Here is a 22,417-nt window from a genome sequence, read left to right on the forward strand (position 1 = left end):
TACATCATTATCTTGTCCACAGAGGGTGAGCTGTGGAAATAAGACAACAGTCTGTACTTCTGTGGCTCTGCTCCTATTGCAAAACCTTCCCCCAGAAAGGATTTAAGATTTCTCTTATAATGCCAAGATGGCCATGAAAAAAAATCTATACCCACATCTGATATTTGGCTGCATAAGGGTGAAACATTCATCCTTGAAATTGCAGCTGAAATTCCTTTATATGCTCACTTTCCTATGACATTCCAAAGAGAGGTCTCCATGACCAGTGCCAGTGTTTCTCTACAAGGGATTTGCAATGCCAAAGTTAATTGTGTGGCAAGCCTGATGCTCTAAACTCTTCCAAAGAGCATTCTGAGTGAGCTGGGCAGCTGCTGGCTCTCCCCACCAGGAGTGAAGAACCCCCCACTCCTCCTTTCATCAGGAGAGGGAATGGTCCTGCTGAGGAATCCCCTTCCCTGTACATGCCACCATCACCATTTCCATCTGCAGACTTCTAGGTAGGCTTTCCCACATGTTTTAAACCAGGAGCAGCACTACTCCCTTACAGAATCTTATAGCAGAAGTATTCCTTTTAGGAATTGTAACCTGTAACTGATAAGCTTAAAACAGTAAGTTAAAAAAAGCAATTTAAGTTACTTCTGTTCCAAATTATATTAGTAAAAAATGCCTTGGGAAAGAAACTGAAGAAATAACAGATCTACTCAGGTCTTAGAAGAGATTAAAGCTTTCATCAAATGAGAAAACTTGGACTCGACTATCAATCCTCCAAAGTGGATCTAGATTTATCATGACTGTATGTTCAAGGCAATTTTTTCCTTTTTTTCACTTTTTTTAAACCATAAAAAATTAATTTTAGAAGGAGTGCACTGGTGGGAATTTGCTATTCCTTTGGAGAATTAAAAAAGAACTGAGGACATTCCTTATGTCACTAGTAAGAACTGGTATCACATAAACCCAGGGCACAACAAATGCTTTAACTACAGCAGGTCACAGTAAAGAGCATTTCTTTCTAAATAGAAAAGAATTATATATTTCATGAAACTTAAAAACTGTTTCCCAATATTTGGCTTGGGATTTTTATAACCAGCAAGAAAACAATTTGATGCTGGCTTCATGTTTCAAAAATCATGGCATACAGGTAAAAAGCATCAGCATAAAAAGCATTTCAGAACTATGTATCAAGTCTCTATACTGTCCATGTAAACAAGGGGGGAAAGCTCCATGGTTTATCACATTACATAATGCTTGGTTTCCTTTTTGTGCCTTTCAATTCAGGCCCTGAATGACAAACACTACAGAGCATTAAAATCTGGTCCCCACAGTGAAGTATTTTTTCTATTTCTGTAGCAGCATGCAAAATTCAACCAATTAATCCTGGAAAAGTTAACAGCCTATCAGAGTAAAGGAAGTATCAAAATTCAGGAACAGAGATTACAGTTTAATAGGCCTTAATGACCACAAGAGCTCATCTTGAATTTAGGTGTAAGAGTAACTTATTATCTGCAAAAATACAAAGAATTGGATAGAGTTCCTTAATTTTGTGTGATTATCAGCATCTCATTAAACAAAAGCTACTTTAAAAACACCATACTTATCATTTTAATGTCTGTTTAGTTTAAATAACACTAAATTAGCTTGACAACAAAACCAACACATATTAAATGCATTCATCTAGTTTTCAGATACAAAGGAACATAATTTACTAATAATTACTCCATTAGGTTGTTATAACTGATTCAGCCTTGTTTCTCTTGTCACATTGGTGTATATTAAATGCAGCAATATCTCCAGATTTTACCAGATCTCCAGATTTACTCTAAGATCTACATTTATTTCTCTCAAAGGCTTGTGATTTATAGCTTCTCATAAATGAAAAGCCATCATTACTAGAACAGTCAAGTATTTAGTATTCAGGAGGATTGGCAGGCATAACAATGGAAGTAATTCTCCAGAAGTCATTGTATCAGTACAACATGTGGCAAAATAGTTTCCTAGAAAACTGATGCTGGATGTAAAACTTGCAGTGATTGTGAGCTTTAAGAGGTTTTTTCTTTCTGAGGTTCTGTCCTATCACATACAGAGTGTCCAGAATCAACCTTGTCTTGCAGACTCTCCACTGAAATACTCAAGAGTTTCCTGAATGCTTCAAAGATGGTGTTTAGCTGATGTAATTACTGGAGAAACAGGCTACAGCTTACCTAAGTAGGGAATACAAGGAGTCATCTTCAAGCTGCTGATATAGTCTCGAAGCCTTTTGTAATTATCTTCTTTACTCATTACATATTCCAGCTTGTCAAAGGTGGCTTTATCCTTCCGGCTCAGTAACTATGTAAAGAAAAAAAGAAGGCAAAACCAGATGAGTTTAAGTTTGATCATTATGATTTCCTCTTTTACCATTACAAGCACAGATCTCCACTTCCCCACTGTGGTTGCTGTTATTGGTGTGCTGGCTTTTTCTGTTTATTTTTTTTTCCAGCTGCTTCAAAATTACATCCTTTACCTCTTAAAGAGGAGCACGTGGAAAGTTTACAAAGAAAAACAACAATTTTAGGTGTTAAATTTAAAAATACTTCTAAAAATTAAACACTGGTGTCCTGAAGGATCCTTCTGAAACAATGTAAGTTACCAAAAAAACAAAACTAGCTAACACACATCACAACTTCATGTGCTGTCCACATCAGCAGTATTCAAGCCAGTAACATTTTCACTCTGATTGTCTCTAAGCGTGTTGGCTTGGAATGGGATGGAGTCAATTCTCTTCACAGTGGCTAGTATTGGCTATATTTTGGATTTGAGTAAGGATTTTATCTATCGTTTTTTACAGAAGGCTCATGGATTTGTGTTTGTCTGACAACTGGCAATTTTACTGGCTCTTAAATATTACAGAAATGTTCACTTTGAACAGAAAACTTAAAAGTCATGGTTCTCCTTCATGATCCATTCCTCCTGTCTCCAATTCCTTCCTTTGATACAATTAACAGCAACCAGACTCTCTTTGTAAGATGGGGAAAGTAAGTTAAGATATTTTCCAAACATCTTGCTGAACTGCTGCTGCAAAACTCCCTCAAAGTCTTCACTTCAACTCAGAGTCAGAATTTAACAAAGGGTGTAAGATCTTCCCACCAAACATTTTGGCAGGAGATTCAGTGTTCCAAGTCCCAGTCACAATTTTCCCCCTACAATGCCATTACAAGGGTCAGATCACTGAATTTCTACACATATTCCCTCTTCACTTCAGTTAAAGATCAACCTAGGTGAGCCTGACAGAAGTGAAGTCTCCCTTGTGCAAATTCACTGTTGAAATAATTTATTTTCACTTCCATTTCCTATATCCAACTCTTCATGAGGACAGACAAACTAAACACTGGCTTTCCAGAGAAAGCCACTAGTTGAAAGTGAATTGTCTCCCAAGACATACTCATCACTGACATTCCAGCAATTAATTGCATCCCTAATTCAGGTTTGGTTCCAACACTGAAATGAACAGAATCTCCACTCATCAGAACTGCAGACTCTTCCAGGAGAAGGAAGCAGTAGACTGACATGACTCCTTTCCAACCACCCTAACATGACATTTATCTTTTGAAGTTCATCTTCTCAAAGCTGGCTACAGTTTTATCAGCCTGGATCAGCTTGCTTCTAATAATATCCTGAAACATTCTGCCATCATTTAGTGTCTGAAAGGTTTTTGTAGTTCTGCAGACTGAAAGGTAAGACAAGACTAACAGATATAATAATAGCCTGATTTCAAACTTGAATGAAATGAACTGCATTTTCCTCAAAACATGCTGATTTACACACTCCTATTCAAGTCTGATGTATCTTTTCAGGCTCTTTGGATCATCTCATAACAAGCTGATCCTGCATGACTTCTCCTGGTGCTCCTAGGCCAATCCATGCCATGCTTCCACTTCCTGCATTCAGGGAGGAAAGTCCAGAGAAGCCAAGCACATTAGAAGTGTTTCTGTAATGGCCAAGTAAGGACCTATTTCTTAGTCCTTCAGTTTTGGAGCTGCTTCTTTTTTAAATAATGTTTCTTCTTCTGTCTCTTGGATGAAAAGAACAGTGAAGAGCTGTACATATGCAGAGAGAATAAAAGCTAAGGCTGACTGTTTATAGCAGCAGGGAAGAATTTGGAGCCTTCTAAATTGCTCTTGGCTTTCTAGCTATAGTGTGCCAGCACTGAATACAACCTTCTTGAAATGCCAGCAAAAAGAGATGAGGTCTCAGGATGGCTTCACCCCACTTCACACGTTTAATGATTATTTGCTTTATTGCCTAAACCCTCGCTGGTCATCTAGAATTCCTATAACATTAAATGGAGAGAAGCTGAATATTCTATTCTGTGATCTTTCTTGGAAAGGCTCACAATTCTTCTCAAGTTTTGCATGGGGTAAATCACACATTAAAAGCAGCACTTATTATTCTCCAGAGTTCAGAGTGTGTGCAGGCAATGAGCGAGACAAATTTCAGACAAATTCAGACATACTGTCAGAAGACATGCATTTCATCTTTTTTTGGAGTATTAGATTCCAAGCAAGTATTTAATGGCTCCTTTCAACTCTAGATTCCAAACATTTAAGGTGGCTTTTTTTTTTTAGGGAATGAATATACCTGCAGCTATTTTCCTGACTTTGTAAATTGAGTTGATTGAGGGTTGCTACAAACCATCTCAGAAATGGAGAAGAAATTCTTCCTTGTTGAACGTTTTGGAGGGTTCCTGTGTAACTTACCCAAATAAAGGCTTGGTGTGCCTTTTCTTGCTTTTAATATACAGAAAACCAAAGGCTTAGAATTACCTTCATGAATGTATATGCTGAACTTCCAAGAGAAGGACAACTAAATCAGTTTGCAGTGCACATTGCTGGGAGCTACCCTGCAACTTGAATTTGCAAGGGCTTATGTAAGATGATGAAAAACACAGACTCACTTGGGATTGCAGGAGGAATCCAACACCTGCAGAAATGTGGGAGAAGGTACCTGGACTTTCAGAGGTTGGAAGAGGGATGAACTTTAAAGACTGATACATATGTCAAGTGCACACAAATAAATCTGTAAGTGCAAACTAGTGCATAACTCAGCAGCAAAACAAACTGGGGAGTCCCAGTTCTGAATGGCATCATCATGGTAGTAATGAATGTGGTTATTATTCATATATGGTAATAGTTACATTTAATTTGAGCCGTGTACAAAAAGAGATTTAAAAATCAACTCGGCCTCACAGTTACATAAAACTGTTGATGCATCAATTCCTCAACATAAATCTGAAAACCAGAAGTTCTCCTCGAGATCATTTTGAAGTGTTAATTTCACTAAGATTTCCTCAGAGAGATTTTTGGTATTTGGAAGCAATGTCTAACTCAACTTTGCATTTGCAAAATGTGACCAGAATTCTAGATGAGTATCTTGACAGAAGTGAATTATATTCAATTTTGGGAATATTAATCAACTGAACAACATTTTCATGCAGTTCTCAGACAAATAAACTTTTTGCAACATCCAAGGATGCACTGATGTGTGTTCAGTGAAAGTTTTCAGCTTTTCTTAGTGATCTACTTATATATATATCCCTTGCACAGAAGCATCTCAATCATCTCATTTTTTCTGTCACACTGAATGTCACATTCATCTGAAACAGCTGAAAAACTACATAATATATGGCTGAATAAGGACTGTCTTCTAAGCTCTAAAGTATCAATGAACAAAAGTAACTCCTAATATTCTTCTTATCAAAGAACAAGAATACAATGATAAAAAATATTAATACCAGTCAAAAAACAGATGACAAATAAAAATTATTCCAAAGAATACTGTCCTTTCACAACTGTACAAAGGCAGAACTACAAATATACCGTCTAATGGAGTTGTAACTATGAAATGAAAATGAAAAGTGCTAGAGTTAGTTATCAGTCAGAGAAACAACAAATGTCTTTATGGAAACTGAATAAAGAATTTCTGAACATCTGCTCTCCATAGTTAAAAAAAAAAAAAATTCCAACAGTATAAACCCCTAAATGATTCAAGTATGACCCGCTCTGGCATTCAGAATTTTCCAGCAACTAAATACAAAATGGCTTCTGGCCACATGAGAAGCCTCTGTATTTAGCAGAATCTGCAGGGAACTATTTTTCAGAGGAAAATATTTCTACAGCAGAATGGAAAAAAAAAATTAAGAGGAAACCATAGACTTCAGAGGAACTAGAAGCATTATGTATGCAGCAGAACAAAGTTAAAGCTGTCTGTAGTAACTGCTGCATCCTTGAAAAGAAGCTTCAGAATTCTGTATTTACCTGAGAACAGATTAAGCCCACCCCCTTGTCCTGCTGCTTACTTACCGCCCACGTCTTGGTCAGCCTGAAGATGGGAGCACTCTGGAGGCCTGACACCACTGCCATGAGAGCATGGAGGTTATTCAGCTCATACAGTTTCTGAGGACAAAAAAAGAGAAAAATAGTAACAATAAACAACATTCCAAGTGCTGTCGATAATGCATACAGAATAAATAACAATATAAAGATGCAGAAATCTTGCATGATCTAAAATGAAGTGTTAGAGTGAACTGCTGTGTACACAGACCACTTTTATGGCACCTCCTAATTTTTCATTACTGCATCTCTATGGTTTTGGATAAGACTAGCTGTTTCATAGCCCATAGAGAACCCTTAAAAATATCTATATAGACACGTATCTTGGGGAATATATTAGAAGTGCCAGAAATTTTCTGACATTCAAACCCAACAAATTCCTTTCATAGCATTCAATAGTATTTTAAAATAACATGCCAGAAAGGACAACCCAGTGGTGAATGATGTAATCATGTCAGTACCTAAAGTTTATGCAACTACCAAGGGTACATCAAAGCACCTAGAAGATGTCTTGGCAGGATGAAATGATGGAGGTAGATTTCAAAAGCCACATAGCTGGAGCACCCCTCTTACTGAAAGGCCATTTCTAGGCTATGACAACTAACTAGTGGAAAGCAACAACCCAATCAAAATTGAATGGCAAAAACATTAGGGTAAAAGAATTACCTTTAAAAATCTCTACAAAGCAGTGTGTTAAGTGCATTTGGAATTTCCCTCCCTTTTCTTTTTCCTTTCTCTCTGTCTCAAAACTATCCACTGCCTTGGCCAAGTAACTACTGGTACTACTGTCATGAAAGCTTAAAAATAGTGTGGAGGAAAATGCTCTTCCTGAAGCTCTTCTGCAACATCAATTGTTCTGATAACTGTGAGCTCCCAGAGATCCAAACTACATTCATTTTTGGTGCAGTGCACCCCATTTGAGGCTTTACCCCTAACAGAGAGACTTTGCTAAGGAGAAATGATACTCAATCACAGCATTGCAAATCTTGTTTAATCCATTTGAAATATTCACCAAGGTAGGTTAGCATTCCAGCAAGAAAAATAAGGAACCCTTCCTATTAAAAAAATAGTGGAAATCCTTTTTCCTATTTGAAACTGAGCTTACTTCTTGTTAAGGAAGCCTTTCAAGAGGCAAAAGGACAAAAAAACTAGACCAAAGGAATACTGACTAAATGCTGAACATCAAAGAAGAGCCTCTATTTGGAAGGATGAAAGCCAAAACCAAGCATGATTTTTGGCTAGTAGTTTTGGAACAGAGCAAATTATTATCTCTCCACTTAACACACTTGCCAGGAAACTTACGGCCTTTTATGGAACAAACTCCTCTCAAGCATTAGTCAGAAATGTCACTTTTAATGGCACCCCAGTAGCATTTCCAGTCTGGGTGATCAGACTGCCATGATTCCAGCATGTCCTGCTGGGGAAGTCTGGACAGTGGAAGTTTGCCCACACCTTCTATTGAAGTGCTTCCCTCTCCTCATCCTCTTTTGGGAGGATTCTTTAGTAACCAAGTGTAATCAGTATTTTGTGGGGTATAAGGTGGAAGGGGTTGGATGTTTGTCATACACCACAGTCCTGTTATCCTTCCAAGTAGTCCTGCTTAAGTTTGCCCCTCCACTTACACAAAAACCTTTTTTCCTCACACACACATCCCAAGCAAGGTAATAAAGTTCACTGTCCCAAAGGATAGTGTAGCTGATCAGAAATGAAAAAAGGGCTTTCCCAGCTGCTGCAAGCAATGAAACAGAAGTCACCACCCATCAGGACAGTCTGGGAACTTCAGGGGAATGCAGCTGTTAGGTCTAATTACTTCATGCATTAAGAACTGTAGGTGAGATACCATTAAAAGACTACCAGGGATACAACAGGCTGCCAGCACAAGGAATTCACTGTGGAGTGCATTTACAGCTTCTCTAAAGAAAAGGTAATTAGTGAGACCTCTGGCATCAAGCTGCTTTGATAATAGCTCTGGATAACAGAAACTCCTTCCAACAGCCCCCACTGCAGTAACTTCATGTCAGCAGCCATATGTAAGCAAAGCCAAGGTAACAAGAACAGAGCTAAATGAACTGATATAAAAAACACCCCATACGGAGCTTCTTGCTTTTTGTAACTTATTTTTACAGCTGACAGATAAGCAAAGCTCAATTATCTGATTCTTAGAGCACATAATTGCCTCCAAGCCGGCAGCATTCCAGCAGACACTGCAGCCTGCAGGGCACTGGTCAGCTCAGGCACGTTCAGGGGGCTGCACCCAAAGCTGAGCCTACAACACCCAGCACTGGCCAGTCCCATCCCAGTATGAACCAGACCCGAGCCCACCTGGCTTCCCACATCTCTTCTGCACTATGGCCACTGAGCTAAACCTCCCTCTGCTGTGGAGGGACATGGATCATGAAGCCAATTTTTTTATGTTCGTATTTCAAACAAAACCACAAGAATTGACTTTTAAAAATACACGAAACGAAAATACATTAACTCACCAGATATCAAAAAGATGTTTAAGAGAGCTCATTAACACTTTATGACCACAGCATGATTACTGAGCAAAGCCTGCAGAATCCTACAAAATCAGCTCTTGCTTTGCCCAAAGTTGAGACTCAAATCCCACAAGAGCAAAATATTGCTTCACTAGAAAGGGCTTGTCAAGACAGGGAATGTGCTTGAATATAAAATTAATTAATTAACAAATATTTTACATCTTTTTTTTTGCAGGTAACCTGGGGTAGTCACAGCAGTCAGCTATAGTAAAAGGCAGCCACCATTTGACAGCAGAAACTTGAAAAACATCCCCTTCTCACTACTGTGAGGCAGTTTCACTCTATTTGAAGGGCTACATGTCACTCCAGATTTGCTGACCCTTTTCTTATGAATGTCAGTCCAAAAAGCTTAGGAAAGACTGAGAGCTCCAAAATGTCTTCTGAATCAAAGTCTATTTTTCATACCCCATTTAAGAAGTTGATATTCTTTGAGTAAGAGATAAAAGATGCTTTCCTTCCAATGGTAAAAGCAAGCAAACCATTTCTGTTCTGACAAATGCTGTTTAAAGTGACTACATTTTGTGACAACACAGAAGCCAAACAGCTACTGATGTCAACAGAAACAACCACAGCTAAGTGAGGTATCAGACAAGTATTTCCCCACGTGTATTCCTGAACTGACCAAACTGGGTATAAAACCTCTGATCATGGTGAATCCCACACCCCCTTCAAAATACAAATTCTTACCTTTGCAGTTTTGATGTAGTGGCTCAAAACCTCAGCTCGTATTTTTAAAGTCTGTGCATGCAGAATCTCTCTAACAACCCAGAAGCTTACCTAAAATATAGAAGAAAAGCCTTTTTAAAAATACAAAGTTTCAACACTATACTTTTAAAAGTTTTATTTATTTTTGTTGAAGTATGATCTATGGAAACAGACTTGAGCTCAGGGTAAGCTTGAGGGTGAGATCACACATAAAGCAAACGGCAAAACACTCAAACTTCAAACAGTGCTCTCCAAGGAAAATAAAATCATAAAGAAATGTTATGAAAGGCCTACAAAATTAAGGAATATAAACACTAACATTGAATCATATCCATTGGTTTGCTTTCCCATAACATCAAAGCTGTGTTAGTTAACTCTTACATGAATTGAACAGCTTCAACTATAATTCACTGCCATTCCCAACACCTCAAAACAAATTAACCCTGAACAAAATTAGAAGGTAGGATAGGAAGCTCTGCCATAACCTAGCTTCTAGTTTATACCCTTATTTCTGGATATGCCAATTACCTGCTGATGTACAGCACAGGGTCATACTCCCAGTTAACTCTCTAGGACTGACTTCACTGCTGTGTAAGATCCCTGCTCAATTCACTATAAAGAATGGCTGCTGCATTTCATTCTTACATGAATGTCTAACAAAGGCTGTATTTTAAAAGTGTTTGGTACTATGTCTAAACTCCACTGTTTTCTCTTCTCTGCTCCCTCCCACCCTCTGCCCTCACAAAGACTGATAAAAATTAAAAACTTTCGTAATTGTAATAAAGGAGTAGCAATGAACTAGCAAAGGGTAACAAATACTGCAGCTTTTATTCATGTATTTGCTATGAGTTAGGAAAAAAAAAATTATCATCAAGATACAGCATAACTGGTATTTACAAAACTACTGAAAACGGTGTATGAAGAAATTTACTGTAAGTTTACTCTCATAGATGAAAACTTTTCAACATGTCATATTGCTTTGATTTTTAAGTGATGCTAAACTACTTCTTGTAAACTAACTCTGTGCACATATTCAGGTTCCTGGCCAAAATCTCAATGAGAAAAATGAAATATCCTGTTCCACTTTGTACAGTACAATAACTCCTAAGACAGAAAAGAGCATATGAAGATCCACACCTCCAAAATTATTACATTGACAGTGAAACTACAGAGATCTGATGAAAACTGGGATGTTAAACAGCTCTTTGGAACTGAGAAATGGAAGAATGACAAGAAAACCCTCCAAAAAATCCCCACAAACATCTTGCATACGAATCACTTTCTTTTGGTCTGTTTGTCTAAGATTGTATTAGCCAGGAAAGAATTAACCATGGAGCTCAGGTTTCTGTTTCCTTTAATTTTTCTTCATTTTCTTTACTCTTTTTCTTTTTCACAAAGCAAAATATCTGCTGACAAACTGTCCTATCCTCACAAACAAGAAGTGGTTCCATGTGATTAAAAAAATCTCAGCATGTTGCCATGCTCAAAAATGGCAGATGTTTTGAAACCACTGTTTAAAATTAAAAGGAGAAAATATGAAAAAGTCTCATTTTTAATGGTACATCATCAAATTGTAATAATCTGAAAATCATAGTGACAGGACCTGTATTTAAATGACAGAGATTGCCATTCCCTTTGTTTAGTTATAGAGTAATTCTCCCTTAAGGACGGGGCTCCAACTGCTGAGACAATCTCAGGAGTATTGAGAGAAAAAGAAAACTTGAACTCTTGCACTTTTCTTCATTGTTTAGAAAACAAAAATACATAGATTGTTGCCAGGTCTTCTCCAGTACTTTCTTTAATTAAATATTCTGAAGATGTCCTTACTGAGTCCTGCCTGGAGCAGGGATTTGCACTTGATGATCCTTATGTGCCCTTCCAGCTTGAGATATTCTTCAATTCTATCAAATACAGAAATACAGAATACCTAAAATATTTGACAGTACTTCAAAATTTTGTCCAGTCCGGTGCTCTGCTGTAGTTACAGAGCTTGAGAAAAAGAACTTTTTTCCCCTGACTGATCAGTGAGTTTTTAAGGAGACACTTTCCTGCTGAAGATCAAGGGAATTTAAATTTTTAACACAGACTTCTGTATCATAAAGAATCAGGTAAGGACAACACACAGAGCACTGCACCTTAAAATCCCAAATCTCTGATTTTAAGTTCATGAAGTGCTGATGTCACAGGAGAATGCCTGTGATGGGCCAGACTGTGACATACTTGCTCAGAACACAGAGCAACACTCCAGCATTTTCATCAGGACAAATATCCTCCAATCTTCTCTGTCAGTCCTGATTTCTGATTTGTGGAAGTTGGCAGCTGTCTCTGGCATCACAGAGACACAAACACTGTGATACCCAAGTGCTCTTGTTTGCCCAAAGAAGCCTGGTTTCTGTCCCACTCTGAGCCAGACCTCACCTCAACACCTCCATGCTCTTGCAGGAAAAGAAAAAAGCTAAACAAACCAGAACAAATTTCCTTCAAAGCTAAGAGCCCTTCAGTGACACAGCAGGAAGGAGATAAAGAATTAAACACACTTAATCACTTCTCCTTCAAACACTTGCAGTCTTCTCTGATGTGTTTTTACTGACATAAACACTGGCTTATGGCTGCTCTTGTCTATTAAATGGTATCTTTAGAGAGCACTATAACCTAATGGATCACACATATTGAAAGAGCAATAAATTAAATAAATATTTTGTTTCATTCCTTACATGAATAAAATGTATTTGTTCCATATATTCTCTTGCTGCATTTAAATGTTATTATACCAACATCAATCAGCTACATGACTCCCAGCCTTTGGGTATCAATACCTTTGATACCAGTTCAAGGCAGCATTTAGAGCCTTAACATATAATTGTATATTTATAGTCTTCCCTATTAAGGTCAACTGAGAATAACAGGCTTAACTTTGAATCTATCTACTTGAATCACAACTTAGGATTTTTAAATTATCCCATATTTGCCTTATCTGAAATACCAATTCTGTTATACTGGTGCTTTTAAGTTCATAGTCATTGCTTCCAAAACTATCTTTGCTTTCTGTGCTAATCAAAAGATAGAGAAATTCAAGAATATCCCTTTAATAGCTTCTGGATTTTTCTTTCAGATATCTTCCATGCCTACGAACCACTCCATTCCTTAATTTCCAATAATCCCAGTTAAATCCAATTCAGCAACACTACAATATTCAAGAGAAAGTTCTTCATACAATGTTTGCATTTGGGTTAAAAAAAGGATGCAAAAAAATCCAAAAAACACCCATAAACACAGTCATCAAAACATAAAAGTTTCCTTTTGCAATCTCTTCCTTTAAGATTGTTCTAATGTACTGAATCTAGCTGACAAGTTTCTCTAACATTTTAAGCTCTGTGGCAGCACAGCTCCAGTCCCATTTAAATAAAAACCTCAAGAAAGAGATTTTCAGCTGAGAGACTCTGATAACCAAGAGACCAATAGCGACCTTTATACAAAAAGTTACCTTAAAAAACCTGTTTACTTGAAACATATGATAAAAGTTTATTTTCAAAAGGTAAGACAATGATTTCGTAAGTGAACTTGGCAATTGTGCACTTTGACAGGTTTACCAATAAAAGCAAGTGTACAACTCATTTTCAGAAGATATCTGAAAAATGAGAGATTAGAGTTCAAAAAAAAAACAAGTGAAGAAGTTACATATTAAAAAAAAAATTAGGTACGTAGATCTATAGGGAGTACCACTCAACAGTGAATTCTCCAAGAACAGGAGAGTCCTGGCATGGAAGGATTCAACTCATTTCTCTTCCCTGAACTGATCTGTTTTTACAGACACCACATCCAATTATCCCACAACTAATGCTGCAACTGCTCAGCTTCATCCTCAGTGGAATGTAATCAGCTGCACAGAATCATCACTGCTTCCAAAATGCTACCTGCACATCATTTTGCTGTGAAGCAGCTGTTAGTAATTTAATACTAATTTATTTAGAAAGTGAGAGCTGTTCATGGTTTTCCTTTGGCAAGCTGGGGGCAAAAAGGGAAGAGACAGATGCATAATGCTTAATTTAAACCCAATGAAACTTCCAAGGTTAACAAAATTTTGATGACATGTATTCCTGCCTGAGAAGGCCACAAGTCCCTATGACTTTCCCAATTATTTATTTTAGGGCTAAGCATTAGAACCCTCCCAGGTAAATGGAACAGAAACAATATCTGTCCTTTTCCCTCTCTACTCCTACACTGATGGCTTCCTTGATGCCAGAACAAAGGCTGATATAAGTCCCTTTCCCATGATAAAGTTTCCCCTCCCTCCTTCTGGCTACTGAGCATATTTTATCAATTCTTTAGTATGTCTGAAGTTGACTTCAGGCAGTTCCTGCAGTTCTTCACTACAGCATGTAACAACAACTGAGAAGTGAAGACCTTGATGAGTTACACTGCCTAACATGGTTTTTACTACAGAATCATTCCACAATATTCAGCAAAACAAAACATTTCTTGGAAGAGTCAATTTCCATGAATATGTGAGGCAGCAAATGCTGAAACCAGTGGTGTATCCGTGAGATTAGAGTCAAAACCGTGAATGTTTTTGTACTAGCTTATATATTCTAACAGAAGCAACTTCAAAAGCTAGATCAGGAGAATTTCAACTAAATGCAGAACAGCAACAACAACAAAAAACCCACCAAAAAAATCCCAAATTTTTGACCAAACACCCCAAATCTCAATAGATGGTACAGTCACAAAAAGTCTGCAGTGTAACATTTTCTCTTTAGTCCGGTGCAGAAGCAGGCAAGTGTCCAAAACCCAAACCCAGACAAGCATTTCATTCAGTAGCTTAAGAAATATTCTAACTGTCAGCAGTGAAAAATAATAGGATTTGATCATATCCTCAATGACAGCAATCATGAAAAGTGAGAAAGTACACAAGAATTTAAAGGGAAAAAAATCCCTGAAAAGTTGAGAGGTTTGGTTGGAGCTTCAGATGATTAACAAAGATCTCTCTAAGTCTGAGACTGGGTACACAGGTTAAGTTGGCAAGATGGATTGTAAATTTGACACATGATTAAACATTTACAAGAGGAGAAACGAGAGTAATAGAATTACTTCAACTGAGAGAGAAAATATGCCATTACTTAAAAAGAGCATCAAAGTTTTGAGAGATGATTGGGTAACTACACAGCTGGACTCTTCCAGCTTTAATTGTGGAGAATGGGAGAATTCTGCTAATAGTTGATTTTATACAGAGAAATTGTTGGGTAAGAAAACCATAAATCTCAGACATACTACCTAAAATTATGCCAAATAGAGAGTTACAGAACAAATTTTTTACAGAAAAATTGTTTGGAATTTTTAAAAGTTTGCCTCAAATCAACTTAAAAAGATACCTATGCTGACAAGAGGCTTCTATTTCTAGGGACAAAAATATCTATGTGAATCATAAGACACTCAACTAACACAGAAGAAAATTACATCTAATTACTAACCCAGAAATCCTGTATGGCAAGCCTATAACCTGTAATTATGATTCTGTCTCTATATAAAAGACAGCCAGCAGTTCTGGGGAAAACATGCACTTTTCATCGATTGCTGCTATTTAAAACAGAATATTTCTTCAACATTGGTTAGGTCTTTCTGCATATCCTGTAGATAAAGTATCTGCAAAAAGGATTTCCTTACGTTGTCAAGTAATCAACTGTGACCCAAAATAAAAGTGATGTGCCAGAACACTTAATCCCACAGACTTTCTAAAATGTGTACATGTAATAATGCTGGAAAAAAATAACTCACATGATTGAATCTTCTGGTGAAAGCAACAGCATTTGGTGCAGAACTGTATTTCTCTTTTTTATTCCAGCCACAGCTTGCCAGCTCCTGGGAGAACAAGGATGAAAATTGACTTCTTTAATTTAGTGCATAACACATGTTCAGAGCCAAAGGCATATGAAGACACAAATCTTGTAAGTTTTGAAATAACAGAGCAACAACACATTGAAGTAATACAGTTATACTTGTTCTGATTCCTTCTGCAAACTGAGATTCTACAAGTATTATTTCTGAATTGTGTTGAGTTATTGGACTACTACAATTCATCATTTGCTTAATTAGAGCTTTCCTAATTTTGTCACCACAGAAAATCCTGCTTCAAACGTGAATCTGAGCTAGAGAGCCAAATGTCCTTTGTTTTGAATCACTTTCTGAAGATATTTGGAGATGATACACCTAGTTAATTCAATCTAAGAAATGTCCCATATTTTTAACTTGGCACGTTGCATTAAAGAAATAACAAAAAAGTGTCATCATTTGCAATAACAATAAAAGAAACACTATTTTCAGTTTTCCCTTCCAAAGGAGCCTACTTTGGGAAACTGCATCATCTTGTTATTTACTATCACTTAATTTCAACAAATAGGTTTTTTATTGAAATCACAAATAACTAAATGTACCAAAATAAGCTTTTCCACTTGTATACAACAGCACATAAACAGATGCAAACACAGCATTCAGGACACAACCTGTTCCACAGCTCTACTATGAAAAATAATCAATATAGACACAACTTAGTAAGTAGTGTAACAGCAAAGTACAGCCCTTCCTTTTTACCTCTTCATGTCTTCCTTCCAGATCATCCACTCTGAAGTGCTCTCAGTTTTACCACCAGGCTGAAAACTGAAGCTAGATTCACACTATACATCCAGCTGCCATATAACCAAGATAAGATGACTCAACATGTAACAAATAATTGTGCCACTTAAGACACAGTTTAAAACAATTTAGTAACTGGATAATCTAAGTTCTTATTTTCTAAACTTTTTTAAATGAGAAACTTCTTAGCATCTTTCCAACCAATGTCCCAAAAGTAAAGAATCTCATGTCAGTTAAGAGGGACCCTGAATTCTTCTATTTGAAGTTTGTGGTGTGCTGGTACTTGTTAGAGAAGATCCAGAGATTCCTGGCCAGGCACTGGAAAGAATGGAGAATGTATGGCCTTGTATTTAGGGCCATTCCTTCAAATTTCAGTAGAAAGCCATGCCAGCTAAATCTACCTTAGAAAATCTGGCATATTCAGAACAGGGAAGCACTTGCCCCTGTACTTACACACCTTCCCCTCAATGAGTATGCATGAGACAATCACACAGCCCTGAATTACCCCTGTTCCAAAGGAGAGCAGGCTACTGGAGAAGGGAGCCATTCAAGAGACTTGATTTCATTCTCTATCCCTCAGCATCTCTAGTTTCCACTGGAATCACAGCTCTGTACTAGGAGGAACACAAGGGAATTCATCCACTGGCATCTGATAACCCTTCCTTAACAGCAGGGAAAAATTAGTTGTCACCTCAGGTTTAGGGAAAACAAAAACATGGGAATTTCTTACAAATTCAGGCCATGTCCTTCAATTGCAATTGTCATCACTGAGTGAAAAACTCAAAATTATTCTGAGTAGAAGCTTCCCACTGCCCTGGCTCTGTACATCTAAGGGTCCACAGGGTATAGACATCAGTGGCAACAAACTTGAGAATACTGCAAAACAAAAGATCCTGCTCCTTCCTGGGAAAACACACATCCAGATCTTCTTCCAGTGCTGCTGAGGCACAATCACACAGGAACTCGTGACCTGTGCCAGTTCTGATTCTTCAACAGCTTAGAGTGACATCCACACCACCGTTCAGGGACAGACACAGCAGAGGCACAGAGCTTCGTGATTCCAAAAGCATTTTCCCCCTCCCTTCAGGAAGTGCAGCTTCCTCACCACACTTGTAAGACTCCTCTCCCTCATGCAGCCAACTTTCTTTTCTCTCATCTTCAAACTGAAAGAGGAGTGGTTTCCCAGCATGACCACCTGATCCTTCTGCCTCGGGGGATCCCTGATCATAACCCTCCTGCCCCTCTCTGTGTGAGCTCACTGCCCAAAGATGCCATCAGCAGAAGAGCAGCCACCATGGATTTTGCCCTCCCTGGATTTGGCCTGGAGTGGTCCCACGCAGTCCCAAACAAGGACACATGGGACTGCACTCAGGATGGCAATAACACACACACCCCACACTGCAACTGAGAAACCACTCACATCCTCCTATGAAAATACTCACTTCTCTGCTAAACAGGCTTTGCTGTCTATTTCTTACTTACTCTATTTCTTCATCATCCTTTAGGATTCCACTTTTTCCACAAGAAATTTCAAATCTGAAGTATTCCCCAGAATTATTTCTTTAGTCTGCCTGTCAGCTTAGGAACAGGAGCTACATCACTACAACCACCAATTTCTTATTTAATGTGGTACATTTAAACTGATGTGGAAAACTGAAAGACATAGGATCAAGAATACAAAAACGGAACCTTCTCTAACTCATTTTGGTTTTCATTCCCTTTTTAATACATAGCATTTTATTTTCCTTAAGAAAATTCTGTGGGAACATTTAAATTATAACCAGTACTCTGCTGTGAGCAGAGAGTGAGATTGTGAGATTGCTCATAAAAACCTTTATCTAGGTCAAAGGGAAAGTTTCAAAACGAGGAGAAAGAGGAGAAGCAAAGATTAACAGTGGAACCGTTCTACAACTTCAGAGTAAGTAGAGATTAAGAATACTCAGTAAGTGAATTTTTTTTCACTGCTTAGCCTGGTGAAACAGGGGACGAAAAGGTTAAAGACAATAACCCAGTAAAGATTTTCAATATGAACACATATGGGCAAATAATTTTGGATGACGTACTAAAACATGTAAAGCAAGTAATCAGATTTTCCAAAAAAAGCAAGCTGATGTGTTCTGCAAGGGGTCATGTGGCTGTTATTTAATGTTAACACAAGTAACAGCAGCACAGCCAAGCAAATCTAAGACTCCCTCCTTTTACAGTAAAGCAGAGCTTTACAATCACTGCCCTCTAGAAAGTCACAACCACTACAAGAGAGAGAACAAAAACCAACACTTGCCATTCCCAGGGAATAGAAGGAAATCTCACAGACTGACAGGGGGAACTCCACATTTTTTTTCCCCTAAAAATTAAAATGCAAATTGGCTGCTTTCATACAGATAGATGTTTATGTCAAAGAGGTGTGTTCTTTATAATCTTTATTTCTTATACTGCAGCCCCCTAACTATTAACTAACAAACAAACTGTAATTCCTTCTCCTTTCTCAGAAGTAACTTGCAGATGTTTTTAATGAAGGAAGGTGGTTTCCAGAACCCAGGAGTGATACAGCCTGCATGCAGCTCAGGCAGAGGATCATGTCACTAAAGAGTATCTAAGCATGGTAATGGTTCAAGTCCCTGCTTCTGGCTCACCCCAAATGTAAAGGGATCCACCACTTTCCTCAAATGCAGATTCTGTGAGCAAACAGTAAGCTTCCAGTCTGTTTTCTCACCAAGCATGAAATGGTAAATTGTAGTGGGCAGTGTGCAGGAACTTGAACAGACATGTGAACACACAATATTGCTGAGAAATTTGAATATAAACAGAAATCATTCTATTTACTTGCCACAGACAGAGGCAAAAAGCTACCAAAGTATGTAAGTGAGCATGTGTATGTGTAAGCATGTTCAATGATTTTGATGCTAAAAGAAAAACTATTACATATAGCAATATCTAGATCTTTTTTTTTTTTAAGATAACCAAGATGAAATTCTGGTATTGCTTCTTATTAAAAAAAAAAGCCACTTGTAATAATTTAAGAAATATTTTAACACAATGAGGAAAGTGTAACACAGTAATTTAAAAAATATTTAAAGAATACTGCTCACACAGCCTAAAGATGAAAATTCATCTCCAGCAATTAAAAAAATTAAGCATCTCTGAGCACATCTTTAAGAAGCCTTATTTGAGAAAATAAATGAACACACATTAAAGGTTAGAAAACTTCATTCAGGTACCATTCTGATTCTGCAGATTGGGAAGCAAAGGGAGATTCACAACCCATGTAATGAATTACAAATTGCAATAAACACCTTTTTTTTAAATCACAGCACACTGGGGGAAAATACTGCTCATCATCTCCCACCACGCATACAGATGAGAGCTGTGAAATTCGGTATCAGTATTTAGAATGAAAATCCCCAAGTCTATCAATGCCTCAGTCTCTCAATGAAGACTCAGTTTAGGAGCCCTTTTATACAGGTGAAATCAGCTCAATGGTGTTTTGTTTTCTAATTACAAACTCCACAATGCCCGAGTGTACACACCAAGGGATGGATAAAGATTTCCAAGTTGACTGAAGACACGGATATGGCACAGGCTGGTAGAAACTTGAAGGAAGCTCAGAAATCTACAACACTTCATTAACCTACTGTCAAGACACCTTGAGGTAAACTAAGCCTTCCATGTCTGATATTCCCTTCTGCAAACCAGGAGAAAAGCAATTTATTGTTTAGCCTTTTCTGATGTTACAGCTGATCTTTACAGCCTTTTTCCTCAGGGGATTAACACAGTTCAGACACATGAGCCACCAGCCTCTGGGTCGTGTAAAGCACCACTGATGGACAGGTAATACCTGCATGCTGTCAGAGCCTGCAGCTGCTTGTGTGTAGAATCACAGCCACTCTTCCTCATGGATATTTTCCACTGAAGGCATCACACCAATTTTTCTTATTCTTATAGAGAATAAGAATAAATAATTACTTTCCAGATGTATCTGCCTACACTCTCATATTTTTTCTGAATAGCCTTGGAGTGCCTTTAAATGGCAGAATATGTTTATCCTGATCTTCTCTTAGGATCTGTCTTTTTTAAAAGCTCTTCTCCAACGTTTCAAAGCATTTTTCCCTTTTATCTGACTCTTTTAAATGTTTTCCACATATGTATGTCTGTGTACTACTTTTGCTAATGTTAAGTACTGCTGTGATGTAGGTTCACATCAGATCAAATGGAAAGCTCTCCAAAGGATTAAACCAACAAAAAACTGCAAAACCCAAACCAACAAACCAAAAAAAGAGGCAAAAATCACACACAGATCCACAAGTGCTGGGAAATACCTTGCCAAAATACTATGAAAGCTGAATCATGGCATCTTCAAGTACAGCTCAAACAGCAGCCTTCAAAAAAATCCCCAGGTAACACAAACAATGAAGCAATAATCACAGCCAAGAGATTGAGCAGGTTTCTCCACTTGAAGCAAAATATTCTTCAGCATGGCACAAGAGTGACATAACAAACCTGCTGCCAGTGAAATAGTTTGTGATGGACTGAAGTGACTGATGACCTGAGAAATACTTTCACAGTACTGATAAAATGGACAATAAACTGAAAAATAAACCCTCAAAAGTGCAAACCAATGCCACAGGAAAATGCTAGTGATACAGAAATGAGGAGAAACAAATTCATCATTTATTATAGTCACTGGGAACATGCTGAAATGAGCTCAAGCCAGCTAAAATCTGAAAGGAATATGGCATTACATAAAAACAAACAGGAGAACACAAATCATCAATGTATTTTCCCAATGTATCCACAGATCACACACATCTTGAATGCCATTACAACCATTTTCATTTTGCTAAAGGAAAAGTGAAGCAGTTATGGAAACATGGGAGAGGACGGAGTATTAAAACAGGCATCAGTAGCTGAAACTTAGAACACTATGATCAGAATTATCAAATCAGGATGTTTGTCATTCAGAAATACTAAATCCCACATGCTTCATCTACAGCACAAGCTGAATTAAATATCAATTTATCAGTCCCAAAATAGACTATTAGTTCCACATATTTCTCTGTTAAAAAACCATATGCTTCAGAGCTGTATGAACTGGGACAAAAATTAAGATTTACAGATATATACTTTGCAATTCCAGAATTTATACAGTGGCATCACTTTTCTTAATTAAACTGAAAAACAAAGCTAACGAAATACTTACCTCTGGCTGAATTGCTTTAAATACAGGCACATCCATTAATGTTATTTGACCCTGGAAAAAAAATTTCAAAAAAATGTAAGTTAAAAAATCACACTTAACCTTGCATTCCATTCAGGTGCTGTGCTGCTTAAGAACTGCATTGTTCTGTTTCCTTTTCTTATTTGGCTTTCATTTTGTACCTAATTTCAGAGGTTTCAGCTTCTATCACAGGGTAATCCTGCAAAAGCAAAGAAAAACGTGCTCCCAGCTTTACATACACTAATAATAAACAAATGATGAGAAATTATTCTCAGGAGCATAATCCTGCAGTTACATAGGCAAGGAAGAGCTTGAACTCAGAAACACAAGAGCCTTCCCAAGAAGACAAGGAACTGACTGCAGTTGCTCAAGGGTAGCTTCTCTCCAAACTCTGAATGTCAGTCCAGCTACACAATTCTACTGAAACATCCCTACAGCTTTTCAATCAATACTCGAACCATATCTGAGTACTGAAGCAAAGCAATTGTTCAGTTGCTCAGCAACAGTTCAAATTAAACACAGTCATCTTTTCCAGCAAGGCCGGGTCAATAAGTGCATTTTCATTCCGGGGTGTTTGCTTAGCTTTGAACAGAGTAAAGTCAAAGACCAAGTTTTGCCTTTTGAAATATATTCACAGAGCCTTATTTTAAGTTTATTAATCCTGCACATTTTAGGATTGCTGCAGCCTATGTATCCAGAACAAAAGACAATTTCTTTCGAGGGTAGCCCAGAATACCAATGCCATCCAAGCTGGATATCAAATTTTCTCTTAATCATGAATTCAGGGACCTTGTTCTGTTCCCCCAGCTGTCTGCTCCATGGCTTTATTCCCATTTCCTTGAAAACAGCAGTGCTCCATATATATACTCCAAGGTACACACTGACAGTTTTGTGACTCTCACAAATTGCAACTGCCACTGGATGCCACCATGGATGGTGGAAGAGTTCCTCAGAGAAGGGCAATC

The 22,417-nt window shown here is 37.7% G+C and overlaps 1 protein-coding gene across 4 annotated transcripts in view; it reads right to left on the bottom strand.

Moving 5' to 3' along the window:
- The window catches only part of RALGPS2 (Ral GEF with PH domain and SH3 binding motif 2), a 109,012-nt gene that overhangs the window by 53,521 nt on the left and 33,074 nt on the right, over positions 1-22,417 (bottom strand). For all 4 annotated transcript variants that reach the window (XM_088170333.1, XM_014874766.2, XM_088170334.1 and 1 more), the window contains exons 4-8: positions 21,435-21,485; positions 15,383-15,466; positions 9,593-9,682; positions 6,336-6,428; positions 2,199-2,325 (exon numbers count right to left, since the gene is read on the bottom strand). In XM_088170333.1, the coding sequence (XP_088026459.1) occupies positions 2,199-2,325; positions 6,336-6,428; positions 9,593-9,682; positions 15,383-15,466; positions 21,435-21,485 (445 nt within the window). The remainder of the gene's footprint in view (positions 1-2,198; positions 2,326-6,335; positions 6,429-9,592; positions 9,683-15,382; positions 15,467-21,434; positions 21,486-22,417) is intronic.

Source organism: Sturnus vulgaris, chromosome 9, assembly GCF_052056855.1.
Source record: "Sturnus vulgaris isolate bStuVul1 chromosome 9, bStuVul1.hap1, whole genome shotgun sequence".
NCBI classification, from domain to species: Eukaryota; Metazoa; Chordata; class Aves; order Passeriformes; family Sturnidae; genus Sturnus; species Sturnus vulgaris.